This window comes from Bos taurus, chromosome 26 (assembly GCF_002263795.3).
Source record: "Bos taurus isolate L1 Dominette 01449 registration number 42190680 breed Hereford chromosome 26, ARS-UCD2.0, whole genome shotgun sequence".
In the NCBI taxonomy this organism is placed as follows: domain Eukaryota; kingdom Metazoa; phylum Chordata; class Mammalia; order Artiodactyla; family Bovidae; genus Bos; species Bos taurus.
In genome coordinates, this window is record NC_037353.1 from 15,929,966 (window position 1) to 15,946,248 (window position 16,283).

The 16,283-nt window shown below is 35.6% G+C and overlaps 1 protein-coding gene and 1 long non-coding RNA gene across 9 annotated transcripts in view; both read left to right on the plus strand.

The window, feature by feature from the left end:
- The window catches only part of LOC132343941 (uncharacterized), a 40,615-nt gene extending 29,813 nt beyond the window's left edge, over nucleotides 1-10,802 (plus strand). The window contains exon 2 of the long non-coding RNA XR_009492966.1: nucleotides 117-10,802. This is a non-coding gene — a long non-coding RNA (uncharacterized lncRNA). The remainder of the gene's footprint in view (nucleotides 1-116) is intronic.
- TBC1D12 (TBC1 domain family member 12) overlaps nucleotides 1-16,283 on the plus strand; it is a 119,272-nt gene that overhangs the window by 52,779 nt on the left and 50,210 nt on the right. For 4 of the 8 annotated variants that reach the window (XM_024985563.2, XM_005225492.5, XM_005225494.5 and 1 more), the window contains exons 2-3: nucleotides 13,002-13,125; nucleotides 14,651-14,710. In XM_024985563.2, coding sequence (XP_024841331.1) covers nucleotides 13,002-13,125; nucleotides 14,651-14,710 — 184 coding nt within the window. The remainder of the gene's footprint in view (nucleotides 1-13,001; nucleotides 13,126-14,650; nucleotides 14,711-16,283) is intronic. The other 4 variants (XM_024985564.2, NM_001206699.2, XM_059881816.1 and 1 more) reach the window with 1 other exon arrangement.

Genomic DNA, 16,283 nt, shown 5'->3' on the forward strand with positions numbered 1-16,283 from the left:
GAACTGTGTTTTAAAGAGACAGTACTTATAATTCTTTGAATTAATTATGTAGTCAAACTGTAGCATTCCATGTTCACTAGATAATGTTTTCTTTTTGGCCTTCTATTATACTTTAGGGAAACTTAAGTACAAAGTCCAGGAAGTTGCTGTGTGGTCAGAAGTCCAACTTCTGCTGAGACAGAATTTGAAGATCAGGTCATGATTTCCAGTTTTTTAAGCTGATTTTTCTCTCTTGATTAAAGTTGAATTTTTTCCTGTTTTGAAAAGTATTCTAGCCCCCTTTTAATGTACAACTACATTTAAATGATGATTAGAATTTATTTAATGAATCTAAAAAGTTTTAAAAAGTCATATGTATGTAAATATTAGGCAAAAACAGTGTTGTTTTACTAGAGCTGATGATATTGTTGGTGGTAAGAAGGTTCAGGATTATGTAGTCACAGTTTTCCTGTAACTGTCGGACGCCATAGTCTGAGAAAATATGGAATTTATATGGTTTTTGCTCAGATATATAAGTGGGTTTGCCAATTCTTAAAGACCCAGGTACTGGAGATTCTACTTTAGAAATCATGAGCAGAGAACTTACATGGTGTGAACAAGCTGTGGCCCTTTTTGGTTAGCTATATATATCCTTTAATAAGGAGTAGTAGGCAAGTGATCTCTTTTATATCATCTTTAACTCTTTTATGGTGGTAAAAGAAGTGACGAAATCTTAGAAAAATGAAACAGATATGTGAAGCAGGTATTAACAGGTATTAACAAGTAAAAGCCATTCATCAACCTTTATTATAAAAACCACTTAAAGGAAAAACTTGGCCTTTTTTTATTTTCTTCCTCTTCTTATCCCCACATCTGTTATTTTGTTGTTGGTGGTGGTGTGTCTCTTTTCTTTTTCTTTACATTTTCGGCAATATAGAAACATTGATCTGGTATTTCTTGAGTTAGTGCTGTTTCTTAACTGTTGCTCCAGATTTTCTCAGTTTCTTTTTGTTATGAAGAGTGGACGTGAGTGGTGCAGAAAATAGAAGACGGTGTGTTTGTGTCTCTGGTGTGTAGGTTGTTGTGTGTGTGAACATAGTGTTGATTGGAGTGGAGAGTGATTTTAATGGAAAGATGAATTACTACTGCCACTCCTTGTTCGCTGTACACACTGACAAAATGTGTCATAGAATGAAAAACAAACATGAAAAAGCCCAAACTAGAAAACATCGTTTTAATGTTTCCAGTGTATCTGAGGCAATAAGATACCCAACCTGTAGACTTGACAGTTGGAGTTGAGGGAGAACAGCTCTTTATCAGCCCATATGGGTTTGTTACTAGAAGAGAGAAAGACATGGACACAAATAGGACCTCAAAACATCAGCTTTAATACTCACAAAATCTGAGTTGAAAGATACACCTTTGTACCTCCTAACTCTAAATGTATCCAGCTAGCCAAAGACAGAGACGCTCTATACAGTCAGCAAAAACAAGACCAGGAGCTGACTGTGGCTCAGATCATGAACTCCTTATTGCCAAATTAAGACTTAAATTGAAGAAAGTAGGGAAAACCACTAGACCATTCAGGTATGACCTAAATCAAATCCCTTATGATTATACAGTGGAAGTGAGAAATAGATTTAAGGGACTAGATCTGATAGAGGGCCTGATGAACTATGGACGGAGGTTCCTGACATACTACAGGAGACAGGGATCAAGACCATCCCCAAGAAAAAGAAATGCAAAAAAGCAAAATGGCTGTCTGAGGAGGCGTTACAAATAGCTGTGAAAGAAGGGAACTGAAAAGCAAAGGAGCAAAGGAAAGATATAAGCATCTGAATGCAGAGTTCCAAAGAATAGCAAGGAGAGATAAGAAAGCCTTCCTCAGAGATCAATGCAAAGAAATAGAGGAAAACAACAGAATGGGAAAGACTAGAGATCTCTTCAAGAAAATTAGAGATACCAAGGGAACATTTCATGCAAAGATGGGCTCGATAAAGGACAGAAATGGTATGGACCAAACAGAAGCAGAAGATATTAAGAAGAGGTGGCAAGAATACACAGAAGAACTGTAGAAAAAGGATCTTTACGACCCAGATAATCACGATGGTGTGATCACTGACCTAGAGCCAGACATCCTGGAATGTGAAGTCAAGTGGGCCTTAGAAAGCATCACTACGAACAAAGCTAGTGGAGGTGATGGAATTCCAGTTGAGCTATTTCAAATCCTGAAAGATGATGCTGTGAGAATGCTGCACTCAATATGCCAGCAAATTTGGAAAACTCAGCAGTGGCCACAGGACTGGAAAAGGTCAGTTTTCATTCCAATCCCAAAGAAAGGCAATGCCAAAGAATGCTGAAACTGTTGCACAATTGCACTCATCTCCCATGCTAGTAAAGTAATGCTCAAAATTCTCCAAGCCAGGCTTCAGCAATACATGAACTGTGAACTTCCAGATGTTCAAGCTGGTTTTAATAAAGGCAGAGGAACCAGAGATCAAATTGCCAACATCCGCTGGATCATCGAAAAAGCAAGAGAGTTTCAGAAAAAAAAAACCATTTCTGCTTTACTGACTATGCCAAAGCCTTTGACTGTGTGGATCACAATAAACTGTAGAAAATTCTGAAAGAGATGGGAATACCAGACCACCTGACCTGCCTCTTGAGAAACCTATATGCAGGTCAGGGAGCAACAGTTAGAACTGGGCATGGAACAACAGACTGATTCCAAATAGGAAAAGGAGTACGTCAAGGCTGTATATTGTCACCCTGCTTATTTAACGTATATGCAGAGTACATCATGAGAAATGCTGGGCTGGAAGAAGCACAAGCTGGAATCAGGATTGCCAGGAGAAATATCAATAACCTCAGATATGCAGATGATACCACCCTTAGGGCAGAAAGTGAAGAGGAAATATAAAGCCTCTTGATGAAAGTGAAAGAGGAGAGTGAAAAAATAGGCTTAAAGCTCAACATTCAGAGAACGAAGATCATGGCATCTGGTCACATCACTTCATGGGAAATAGATGGGGAAACAGTGGAAACAGTGTCAGACTTTATTTTTTTGGGCTCCAAAATCACTGCAGATGGTGACTGCAGCCATGAAAGTAAAAGACACTTACTCCTTGGAAGGAAAGTTATGACCAACCTAGATAGCATATTGAAAAGCAGAGACATTACTTTGTCAACAAAAGTCCATCTAGTCAAGGCTATGGTTTTTCCTGTGGTCATGTATGGATGTGAGAGTTGGACTGTGAAGAAGGCTGAGCGCCAAAGAATTGATGCTTTTGAACTGTGGTGTTGGAGAAGACTCTTGAGAGTCCCTTGGACTGCAAGGAGATCCAACCAGTCCATTGTGAAGGAGATCAGCCCTGGGATTTCTTTGGAAGGAATGATGCTGAAGCTGAAACTTCAGTACTTTGGCCACCTCATGAGAAGAACTGACTCATTGGAAAAGACTGTGATGCTGGGAGGGATTGGGGGCAGGAGGAGAAGGGGACGACAGAGAATGAGATGGCTGGATGGCATCACTGACTCGATGGACATGAGTTTGGGTGAACTCCGGGAGTTGGTGATGGACAGGGAGGCCTGGTGTTCTGAGATTCATGGGGTTGCAAAGAGTTGGACACGACTGAACGACTGAACTGACTGTTGGAGAAGACTCTTGAGAGTCCCTTGGACTGCAAGGAGATCCAACCAGTCCATTCTGAAAGAGATCAGTCCTGGGTGTTCATTGTAGGGACTGACACTAAAACTGAAACTCCAATACTTTGGCCACCTCATGTGAAGTGTTGACTCATTGGAAAAGACCCTTATGCTGGGAGGGATTGGGGGCAGGAGGAGAAGGGGACAAGAGGATGAGATGGCTGGAGGACATGAGATGACAAGAGGACAGGAGGATGAGATGGCTGGATGGCGTCACCGACTCGATGGACATGAGTTTAGGTGAACTCCAGGAGTTGGTGATGAACTGGGAGGCCTGGCGTGCTGCAATTCATGGGGTCTCAAAGAGTCACACACGACTGAACAAGGAGCTGAACTGAGTCAGTTCAGTGACTGTGAAAGGCTAGCACACCAGGCCTTTCCTGTAGAGATGGGGGTAGAGGGGTGCAGAGAAAACAGCCTGCATATTAGAAAAATAGAGCAAACAGTATCTTCTCTGCCATTTGGTAACAATGTCTGTCAGCAAAATTTTATCTCCTCAGTTGGAGATGCATAAGGGAGAAAAGAGATGCTAGGAATGTCCCTCTGCCCTGCCACTCTCCTGAAACAGGAAGCAGTCAAAATGAATGACTTCTGTCCTCCAACACTGATGTGTAAATCTCATTCATACAGTCAGGCTTTACCTCCAATTCAGCGTGAAAGAATTGTCCCCTTTTAAGTGTGGGTTCTTGAACACATTTAGCAGTTTTGTTCTGCTAAGAAACCTTTACTGTTGCTTTAAAGTTAAGAACTTTGAATGTCTTGGGAGGGGGGAAAAAGGCGAGGGGAAGAGACAGACAAAGACAGTTTGTCTTTAGTTTGCAAAACTGGTGAGGAGGAACTTTTGCCCACATGTTTATTTGCATTGAGACCTCCACTTTCTCAGTCTCCTGATGGTGGATTGGGGCAGGTGGGTGGCACAGGAATGCGCATGAGAAGAACAACAGAGTATGGGACGTTTTTGTCTATTTTTGTAACTTTTCATTGTATTGTCCCCTTAAGATTTGATAAACTGGTATTTTTCTTCCTAGGCTAGCAAGTAGAAGCCCATTTAGTCTGTAATGTCATTTTAATATCATTCTATATATTTGTAACAATATTTTAAAATTATATTTCATTGAAGATGTATGCCATTTAGCTATGTTATAGTTTTTTCATGGCAAGGGATAACCTGAAAACCCAATCTAAAAGTTATTAGTGGCATAAGAAATTATTGTGAAACATTATCTGATGTCCTTTCTTTGCAGTTGGATACCTGTGGGTTCATATTTATTTTATGACAATCTCTTAGAGTAGCCAAATTTTACTGGATATGTGAATATAAGATACTTGGTTTTGGTTTGTTTTTATGATTTAATGAAAATTTAAGCTTCATTCTGGTCTTATTATAATATTGTACTATAATACATATTATAAGCAGACTTTTTATTGTTGGAGTTATCTATTTGTTGTTTGCTTTTTTTCCCCTTTGTATACCTGCCAGTCATAGCAAGATTCTTCAGAAATTGCATCCATTGAAAGACCAACTGTTGTTTGATTTAAAAAATTATTATTCCTTGACTTTAATTTTGGAAGTTCAAAATATTCTTGTAAATTAATTTTGCACATAAACATATATATATATATATATACACATGCATAACATTTTTTAATGATTCAGAATAATTTCTAACAATATTTATTCAAAACTTTGTGTATATTTGACATTTTGTCTGTGATTTGTAAAGGGTTCTGTTCTGTAACTTACAGAGATCTAATGGACAGTGTCGATATGTATAGCCTCTAGCTTTTCACATGAGAATGTGTTTGGTTGTAATTACAGTATCTAATTGTAGCTAAAGGTTATAGAGACAAGCACTCCCAAAAACTCCTTGTAAAACTCTGCACATGAGTTTTCTGATCTGTCATTATCACTGTCCTCTGGTATAATCACATCTTACATTTGTGGTCCTCTCATTCTTTTGCTCTGTCTGCATTCTCAGCTAGGTGACATTCTTTGAAGCTGTGCTTCACTGAGTTTGAAAAAATAATGCTTATGTTCTTTTACTTTATGGTGCTTTAATTAATTATATATGTAACCCTGCAATTCTAGAGAATGAAAAGCTATGTTTTTCACTTTACAGGCACTGCCTTGTTCGTGCATTGTTGTGAGGAGAAAAGCAATTTATAGATTTTTAGATCTGAAACTGTTAAAGTTGTAATTAAAGATTTCGTTCTTGTCAGTGATTGGAGTTGATGGTATCAATAGCTGTGAAAAACAAACAAAACTGCTTGTTCATTGTAGATTCCACCCTCCCCGCACCTGCAAGAGCTAATTGTTAGTGTGAAGGCTTCTGACTAAATAACTAACTCAGTATGATGAAGACAAATTTATATATGAATGTAAATTGACTCTTACAGAATGCTTACAGTCCGAAATGTTTATCAACTTTGGCCCAAAGAAGTATGTCTAAGCTTGTGACAAAAGTGGATGCCTAAAACTATAGGCAAAGGCTAACTTTATAGCTCCTTAGTGATACATTAAGAATATGAAATCTTTTAATTGGTTTAATTAGTGCTCTCTAGTTACAAGGGAGTTCCAGTTGGTACATTAGTTTTATATAGCTTAATAAAAACTAGTGTTTTTTTTTTTTTTTTTGAGCCATACAAAAGAAATACATATGTAACAGATATGTGAATTATGATGCCTGGTATACATTGGTAAACCCTTTGTCCAATCTCAGAAACAGAACATTACCAACACTACTATTGAAAATATACTACCTTATGAGTGTCTTTTTATCCTCCTCACCCCTAAGAGGTAGCAACTATCCTGAATTTCCTTGATGTTTTATGGAATTATTTTTGCCCAATTTTTTATTATTTTTATTGTTTTTGAGCTTTATAAAAATGATACACTATGTGAACTCTGCATCTTGCCCCACCCCTTGCCTTTCTTTTTAAACTCGTTATTTTTAAGATTCATCCATGTTGATGAATGTATGTTTGGTTCATTCTCACAGTGGAATAATATTGCATTTACTAATTAGCATAACTTAAGTTTTCTATTCTTCTATCAGTGGATCTTTGAATTGTTAAAAGATTTTTGCTCTCTTGAACATGTTGCCTTGAATGTTCTTTATATGTCTTCTAGTGCATATGTCCGTAACGTTCTCTGGAGTATGTAGCTAGAAGTATAATGCTCAACAGTAGTATAGTGTATGCAACTGGAACAAGTGATTACACCAACATAAATTCCTCAGTGTTCCTTTCCCTCTACATTTGATATTATCATATTTCTTAGTTTTTGCCCGTCCAATATAAAATATTATTCTAGCTTTAGATTCCAGAAAATCAAGCAAAAATTTAATAATATGTATACATGGGAAAGACCTAGGAAAACTGAGTAACTCTGGGCCTCTTCACTGTTTTAGAAGAATTTGAGAAAGATTGGTATTCTTCTTTAAATATTTGTTAGATTTTTCACCAGTGAAGCCATCTGTTCTTCAGCTCTTCTTTGTTAGGTTTTTGACTATTGAGTCAATTGCCTCAACAGATTTTCTGTTTCTTGAGTCAGTTTTGGTAGTGTGTGTATTTCTAGGAATTTTTCCATTTCATTTATTTGATTTGTTTGTGAACAGTTGTTCGTAGTATTCATATATCCCCCTTATTGGTAGTAATATCCCCCTTTCATTTCTGCTTTTCGTAATTTTACTCTTCTCCTTTTTTCTTAGTCTAGCTAGGAAATTGTCAACTTTGTTGATCTTTCCACAAAATTTGCTTAAAATTTTTTTCTATTGTTTTTCAATTCTCTTTTTCATTTTATCCACTCTAATCCTTACTATTTTCTTCCTTCTGCTAGCTTTGGGTTTAGTTTGCTCTTCTTTTTCTAGTTTTTTTTTTTTTCAGGTGTGCAGTTATATTATTGATATGAGGTATGGTTCTTTTTAAGTATAGGTGTTTACAGCTATAAACTTTCCTCTTAGTATTGCCTTTGTTGTATACCATAAGTTTTGATATGCTCTATTTCTGTTTCAGTTCATCTTAAGTGTTTTCTAATTTATAATTTCTTGACTAATTTATTCACTTATTGGTTATTAAGTTGGTTATTCACTTATTGGTTATTAAGACTGTGTTGTTTAGTTTCCATGTATTTGTGAATTTTCCAGTTTTCTTCTTTATATTTATATATATATATATATCTTTGACACATTTATTTATTTATTTATTTGGTGGGCATTGGGTCTCAGCTGCGGCACACAGGATCTCCATTGTGCCATGTGAGATCTTTCATTGGGGCACACAGACTCTCTAGTTGTGGCACAGTGGCTCCAGAGCACGAGGGCTCAGTTATGTGGTGCTCAGGCTCAGTTGCTCCATGGCATGTGGGATCTTAGTTTCCCAACCAGGGATTGAACCTGTGTCCCTTGCATTGCAAGATGGATTCTTAACCACTGTACCACTAGAGAAGTTCCTCTTCCTGTTACTGATTTATAATTTCATTTTATTCTGGTTGGAAAAGATACTTTGTGTGTTTCTAATCTTTTAAAACTTATTAAAGCATTTATGCATTAACATATTGTTCCTTCTGGAAAATATTCCATGTATCCTTAAGAATGTGTATCTTACTGTTGTTGAGTGGGATGCTCTGCATATGCCTATTAGGTCTAACTTACTTAATGTTTAAGTCTTCGATTTCCTTTCTGACCTGATTGTTTTTTTTTTTTTAATTAAAACTATGGTACTGAAGTCTCCAGTTATTGTAGAACTGCCTATTCCTTCAGTATTGTCAGTTTTTCTTCATGTATTTTTCTTCCGTTGTTAGGTGTATGTATGTTTATAATTGGGCTTCCCTGGTGACTCAGTGGTAAAAGAATTCACCTGCTAATGCAAGAGATGGAGGTTTGATCCCAGTGTTGGGAAGATCCCCTGGAGAAGGAAATGGCAACCCATTCAATATTCTTGCCTGGGAAATCTCATGGACAGAGGAGCCTGGTGCGTTATATAGTCTGTGGGGTCGCCAAAGGGTTGGGTACAACTTAGCTACTTAACAACAACAAAAATGTTTATAGTAGTTATATCTTCTTGCTGGATTAAACTTTGCCCCAACACATAATGTTCTCTTTTGCTTCTTGTAACCTTTTTGACTTAACATCTATTTTATGTGACAATAATATAATCACTGGCATTCTCTTTTGGTTACTATTTGCTTTCAATATAATTTTCCATCTTTTTACTTTTAACCTCTTTGTATCTTTTTATCTAAAGTGAATATTTTATAGACAACATGTGCCTGCTGCTAAGTCACTTCAGTTGTGTCTGACTTTTTGTGACCGAATGAACTGTAGCCTACCAGGCTTCTCTGTCCATGGGATACTCCAGATAAGAATACTGGAGTGGGTCGCCGTGCCCTCCTTCTGTGGATCTTCCCAACCCAGGGATCAAACCCTGTCTCTTCCATCTCCCGCATTGGCAGGCGGGTTCTTCACCACTGTGCCACCCAGGTAGACAACATACATAGTATTTTTAATCCAGTCTGCCAGTCACTCTCCTTTTAATAAAAGTTTAATCAACTTATATTTAAATTCGTTGTTGATGAGTAAGGATTTCTGTCATTTAGCTGTTTATTTTCTGTATGTCTTATATATATTTTTTGTTCCTCAGTTCCTCCTTACTACTTTTTGTATTTAGTTGAATTTTTAGTGTACCATTTTGATTCTCTTATGTATATTTTAAAGTTATTTTCTAGTGGTAACTTTGGGGATTACAATTGACATCATAAACTTAAAGCAACTTGGTTTGAATTATACCGAATTAATTTCATTAGCATATAAACCAGTTTCATTAGTGTACTAATACTGTGCTAACTATATACATTTCTGTACCTCCTCATTTATATTGTTATTGTCAGAGATTACATGTTTGTATGTTGTATGCCCAATAACATAAATTTGTAAATATTATTTTATGCATTTACCTTTTAAATCACATAGGAAAAATGTGGAGTTATAAACAGAAAAGTACAATAATACTGGCTTTGACATTTACCTGTGTAAATAATTTTACCAGTGTTTTCTCATGGTTTTAAGCTACTTTTCACTTCATTCTGAAGAATTCTTGACATTTCTTGTAGGGCATATCTGTTAGGAATGAGCACGCTTAACTTGTTTATCTAGAAATATCTTCATTTTTCCTATATTGTTGAAGGATAGATTTTTGCTGCATATAGAATTCTCAGTTGATAGTTTTTTTTTTTCCCCTAGAACTTTAAATTATGTCAGCCTGACACTTTATGGCCTACAAGATGTCATATGAGAAATCAGGTGTTAATCTTATGAAGATAGATTGTTTGTGATAGTTGCTTCTCTCTTGATGTTTGCAAAATTCTCTCTTTGTCTTTTGACAGTTTGACTATAATGTATCTTTGTGTATATCTCCTTGAATTTATTTTGCTTGGAGTTTGTTGAGCTTCTTGGATGTGTAGGTTTGTGTCTTCCATCATATTTGAAAAATTTTTAGCCATTCTTCAAAATTGTTTCTGCCACCTCCCTTTTTTTTTCCTCTTCTGATTCTGGAACTTTTATAGTATATATGCTAGTATATGCCATAGGGTTGTACAAATTTCTCAGGCTCTGCTCATTTTTATTCATTCTTTTTTCTTTGTGCTCTTGAGACTGAATAAGTTCAACTGTCTTATTGTCATGTTATATGCTGATATTTTCTTCTGCTTGCTGTAATCTGATGTTGAACTATTTTAGTGAATTTTAAATTTTATTCTACTTTTCAGTTCCAGAATTTGTTTGGTTCCTATATATAATGTCTCTAATGATATTCTCACTTTGTTCCTTGCTTGATTTCCTTTAATTCTTTGTTCATAGTTTTGGTTAGCTCATTGGGTATATTTATGACAGTTAATGTAACATGTTTGACTAGTAATCTCATTGTCTCAACTTCCTTAGGAATAGTTTTTGCCAAATTCTTTCTCCTGTGACTGGTCTATACTTTGCTGTGTCTTTATATGTATTATAATTCTTTTCTTGTTGAGACCTGGACATTCTGAGCATTATTATGTTGAAACCGCATAAATCTGTTTTCTCAGTTCTCAGTGACTGCAGATTTTTGTTCATTGAAGGCTAGAGCCATCTGTTTGTGTTATTTCCAAACTGTTTTTGCAAAGTGTGTAATCCTTTTTGTGTGTGGTCACAAGTTTCTGTTCTGTTATTTCCTGCAGTTAGCTGGTGGCCTGACTAAGATTTCCTTAAATATCTGGGTCAAAAAATGTACCCTTTTTTAATGTTCTAATAGATACCACCAATGGAAGCTGCTGCTGCTGCCTGTTCTAGAAACTATTCCTCCTGGAGCCAGCAAGCTGCTGTCTCCACTGCTGCAGGAGGGAAGGGCTGAGGAACAGTTGATGGTAGTTGGTTCACCCATGCTCTTCACTTAAGGAAGGTCAGCAGCCTCTCCTTTCATGCACTCCCTTGGTGGTTATAAATTTCTGATAAGGTTCTGAAATTCTAAAATGATTGATTCCAATTGCTCTTTCTGGCTCAAATTTTACTTTGGTGGAGACACTGATTTCTAGATCCTTCTACTTCATTTTGCATCGGTGATGTCTTTTGAAGTGCAAGTGTTTCAATTTAAGCTTGGTTCATCAGTGTTTCTTTTATAGATCATGCTTTTGATGTCTCATGCAAGAATTCTTTGTATAAACCTTGGTGTCAAAGGTCCTTCCCCTGTGTTTAACATGGTTGGATGGGAAACCTTGGTTGGAAGGTGTGTAGGCAGGCCACATGGAGGCTTGTGGGGGAAGCATAGCTTGATGAGAACTTTCTGGGGAGTACAAGTGAGCTGTGTGGGGCTTACAGAGAGAATTAGTGCATCAGTGCTGGCAGGAAGCCTTTGGGGTGCCAGTTTACATGTTAAGAGGACTACAGGAAAGCCATCTGCCAGTTGAGTTGCTGAGGCTGCAAGTTTGCTGAGGGACTTGGGCACATGACTGAGCAGAATTCTACTGGATATCCTCACACCAAACCACTGACCCACTCTGCTTCAGCTGGAAACCACAGGAGACCAGAGCCCCTTTCTCCTGCTGTGTCCCTTCAGTGCTCTCTACTGAGAAAGTGTAACAGCTTCATGTTTATTTTAAAAGGAGAAATCCTCAAAGGAATTCCATGTTGTCACAGAGCGTATACTGCAGGGTTCATAATGGAGCTATGAGGCAATAAATTGATGAGCAGCACACAAGGTATAAAATAGTATTTAAATTAATAGGCCATCCTTTGAGGCAGGAAACTGTATTGTAAATATACCAGTCCTTCATGTAATCATTATTGAAAACGTAGATATTTTATGAAATAGGAAACTGAGTAAACTATATATGGTCTCAGATGAAACTTTTAGAGTATCCTAAGTAGGAATTAGTCTAAATTGTCATCAAAAGTTATCAATTCACTTCCACTGTACAATCAGGAAAATGAAAGTATTTCTTTATTATTGATTAATCCATATTTTGTAGGAGTCCGTTGATATCTTTCTAAACTCGAAGAATAGCCTTAACATTATGCATTAAAAATTTATCCCATTCTTATCACAATAATGTACTTTTAAGAACAGATGTATGTATGTATTTTGAGTATAGATAAACCAAGTTATTTGAGATTTCAAATACTTTGTGACTGTTTGTATGTAAAAATTTTAAATTTTCTTAGTGAATATTTATATCACAGCTTATATGAAGTGTTTATATTCAGTTGGATTCATTGTACCTTTCTGATTAGTCTGTGGTACCCTGGCATGCCATATTGATGTATACATATTTTGAATATCACTCCTGTTTACATGTACAATATATACTTAATTTGGTTGGTAAGGGCATGGTGATTATAAGTAAAATCCTTGTTCCTTATGCAGATTTTTGTTTAGACTGTCAATGAGAAATAACTTTCTTACTAGGTTACATGTTGGCCCTTTCACAGTAAGCTTTTCTTGTGCATACTTGCTTAGGAAAAACAGTTTGCATATACATATATTATAGGAATAGGCTCAATAGATACTCTTTTATTTCAAACACTAACAAATTGTTACAGAGAATAATTAAGTAGTATTTTCCCACAAAAATTGTATGGCTTAATCCTTTACCTATTTTATACAAGTTCTCTTTAACTTTTTTGTTCTCAGATTTTTGGCTTTTACTGTCAAGTATAATACATGTATAGTCAATTCTAGTACACTTTGTAGCTAGTTCAAAGCAAATGTTTACATTTTATTTACATCTACCATTTTTCAAGTAGTTCCCTGGTTACCAGAAGCACAATTCATGTAACTTTTCTGTGTTTCAGAAACCTTTTCCCAAAAAGGACAAAAGAACTCAAATCAGTTGTACATAGTGCTCCTGGCTGGAAATTATTTGGTAAAGTCCCTCCCAGAGAGAATCTTCAGAAAACTTCCAAAATCATTCAGCAGGTAAGTACTAATATAGCCATGTGGTTTGTCTTGCTTTCCAAAGATTCTCTTCTAGATAACCATATTCTACTTTCATTGATTTTTTTTAACATACAAAATTTTGTGACTATAGATATTTGTAGTAATCTTAAGTTTTTTTTTAAAGCATGACGTATATTTTCAATTATATTTTATGGTTGTGAAAATTATTGATAGTAGCAGAACACTGATTTTCTTTCCTAGTTATTCCTTGGATAGTGTCTTCTTTTTTCTTTCTTTTTTAAAATTTTCTCAGTGACTTCTAATTGAACATGGTAGCATTTGCAGTGGCACAGCTTTTATGTATGATGGGTAGTTGTGAACTGATATATTTTGAGGTTGAAAATTTCCTTGGTCATTTTCTGATTTTCTACCAAGGACTTTGTGAGATGGGTGGGTATATATTCTATTTCCAGTAATTTAGGAGCCAGTTCTTCTGTTACCTCTCTTAATATCCATATTCTTGAGTTCTTAAGAATTTCATGTGTTATTTGACTTCTTAGCTTGTGCTTCTCAGTAATAGGAGATCCGTGAGACTGGACAACAGTGAGACTCCTTTATCAGTTTGTGGCATTTTTAAGTTCAGAGAAGTTACTCCTCAGAAGGAGATAGAATGATAAATGTCTTATTTATCTCCTTCCAATTATAGTTTATCAAATTTAGCACATCCAGCATTTATAAAAATAATCACCATGAAAACAATAATCGTCATTTAAATTGGGAAAATATTTTCCTATAAGGATTTAATAGTGTTCTTTTTATTGCTGAAAGGAAAAACTGGTTTCCCAAGTAAATAAGAACATAATTTTTATATCTTTAATAGCATTTGTTATAGTTAATTTCATTTTCAAGTAATTAAAATATTGACTAGTTTATATGCTGCTCAGACTTAACACTAAAGTGCTATGATTCCAAAGCTGTGTGCCGAGGGTCCCCCATGTGCTGCAGTGGCTAATGCTGATGGGAACTATGGCAAACTCAGTAATACTCTTCCACCGTTTGTTGGATATGGTGCTGCCTGAGAGCTTGAGGTAGTACACAGTTTTAACATAAAATGGAAATACATTACTTTCTGTGACATTGTGTCTTTGTGAATCTGGTTTTTCTGAGTTTGCTGTGGTAAAAATCAGATATTGTGCAAAAATCAGTGTGGAACAGGAAATGAAGGTGATGGTGTCCAGTCTTATTTCAAGATTTGTGAAATTGTACGCTGCACAAAAGGCACACATGCCCCAATTAGTAATTAATTGTGGTTATTTAAGAATGCAATAAAGCTTTCTTTTAATTTATGTGTATTTTTTCAAATGGCTACTAAGTACTGGGACATACTGCTCATTAAACAGAATAACTGGGTATTTCTGTTGGTTTAGGGGGTGCCAATAATAATTACTGAGGCACTAAGGTTGCTGTTAATCCAATAAAGTTTGGGAATCTTTGCTATCTGGACGTCTTAAATTTTAACTCGGTTTTTTTTTTGTAAAGTCTAAAAGTAACCTCTCTTGTCTAGAGTTTTTCAGAAGACCAAGTTCGCCCTCTAGAGGCAAAAACAGTGGTCTTGCTATTGAAGGTTTGTATTCTTGACTTTATGGTAGTTTACCTGAAATATGCATGTGCATATAGTACTTTAATATCTTTATGTAAACTAACATTCTGTGATATTTTCTTATGGTAGGTCTCTAATTACTAGTGGATAATTATCTGTTTATGGATGTGCCATTGCCTTTAATCTGCTGTTTTCATTTTGGAGTGCCAAGGCCTCACATTTTCTTTCCTTTTTATATATATGTTGTTTGAAAATTTGATGAGTGGTCAGGAAAAGAACAAGTCTTATTTTCAAATGGGAAGAAAGAGTGGGATTGAAATGCAGTTTCTATCTTCTACAGTCCCTTTCTGGCTGTTTATTGATTACATGGTTACATGTTGATTATTGGTTACATGTTGATTTCTCTCAGCTGCTGCTTTTAATTTTTGAGTGTTCTGGTGTGTGTAGGGACTAGTGTGTATTTTGGTGCCTTTTTCATGCTTCTGTTTGTTTTCTGGGAGCCGTGATGGATAGCAAAGTCATTGTTCCTCTGACTGTTTTCCACCCTCAAAAATGTGTCTGTTTCACCATGTGATGGAATGTTTCTGCTTTCTCTTTTACTACAGTTTTTGTCCTATACCCCACCCCCTATTTGTCTCATTTTGCTATTCTCTTTCCTGCAATTGTCATTTTAAACGTGGGCATGATTTTCTTTTATTAGTAATGGAAAAGCTACAACTTTCTGTTTCCACTTGAAAACAGTTTGTTTTACAGTCCTAATTTCTAAACTCTGTAAAACATTATCAGTATAAAACTACATTTGAGATCTTTGACTATGTTCACATGTAAAATGTGTTTTGTGTTTAGAATCAGAATTTAAAATAATGTAAGAGTAAAACCATGAAGAGTGTTCAGACACGTCTGTCATGTTTTAGGATAAGGTTTTAAGCTGTTACGGCTATAGAAAATGAAGGTAGCTAGTATTCCACTGTAAAACTGTCTGAAAAAGTGAGGCAGTGCTAGAAGTACTAAGGAAAAAATAGATTCCTTTGATCTTTCTTAAGATGCATCACTTGCTTCAAGAAGGGCAAAACTGTAAAATTTGTTAGAATATTAGAGTGGTAGTAGTATTTTATAGGATAATTATTTCATTAAGCAGATATCCAGAAAGGAGTTGCCATATTCTTAAGGATGAGTATATGTTTGGGGACTAGAATTTTTTTCTAATGGAAAGACACTTATAAGATTATAAATTTAACTAAACTACTTTGAATTGCAACCTTTTTCTCTATTAATTGTTAATTGCACAAATAGCACATGATTATATTCTCTATAAAATATAAAACATTATAGGAAGGTATATCTCATTTTACATTTCCCTTCACAGTTTTAGGCCTTTTAAAATTCAATTTTTGTGTAGAAAACACAGTTATTTTCATGTGTATATACTTTTACATTCTATGTTATTTTTTCCCCTAAGAACAAAATGTTACTGTATATAAAACTTTTTGCCTTCTTTTAAGTGTTTTGTATCTATAGTTTTTCAGAGATACATGAAGTTCAAAAGTGAAAGATACTTATAGGTTAACTATTTTTAAAAAGTTATTAAAAGTTTGAT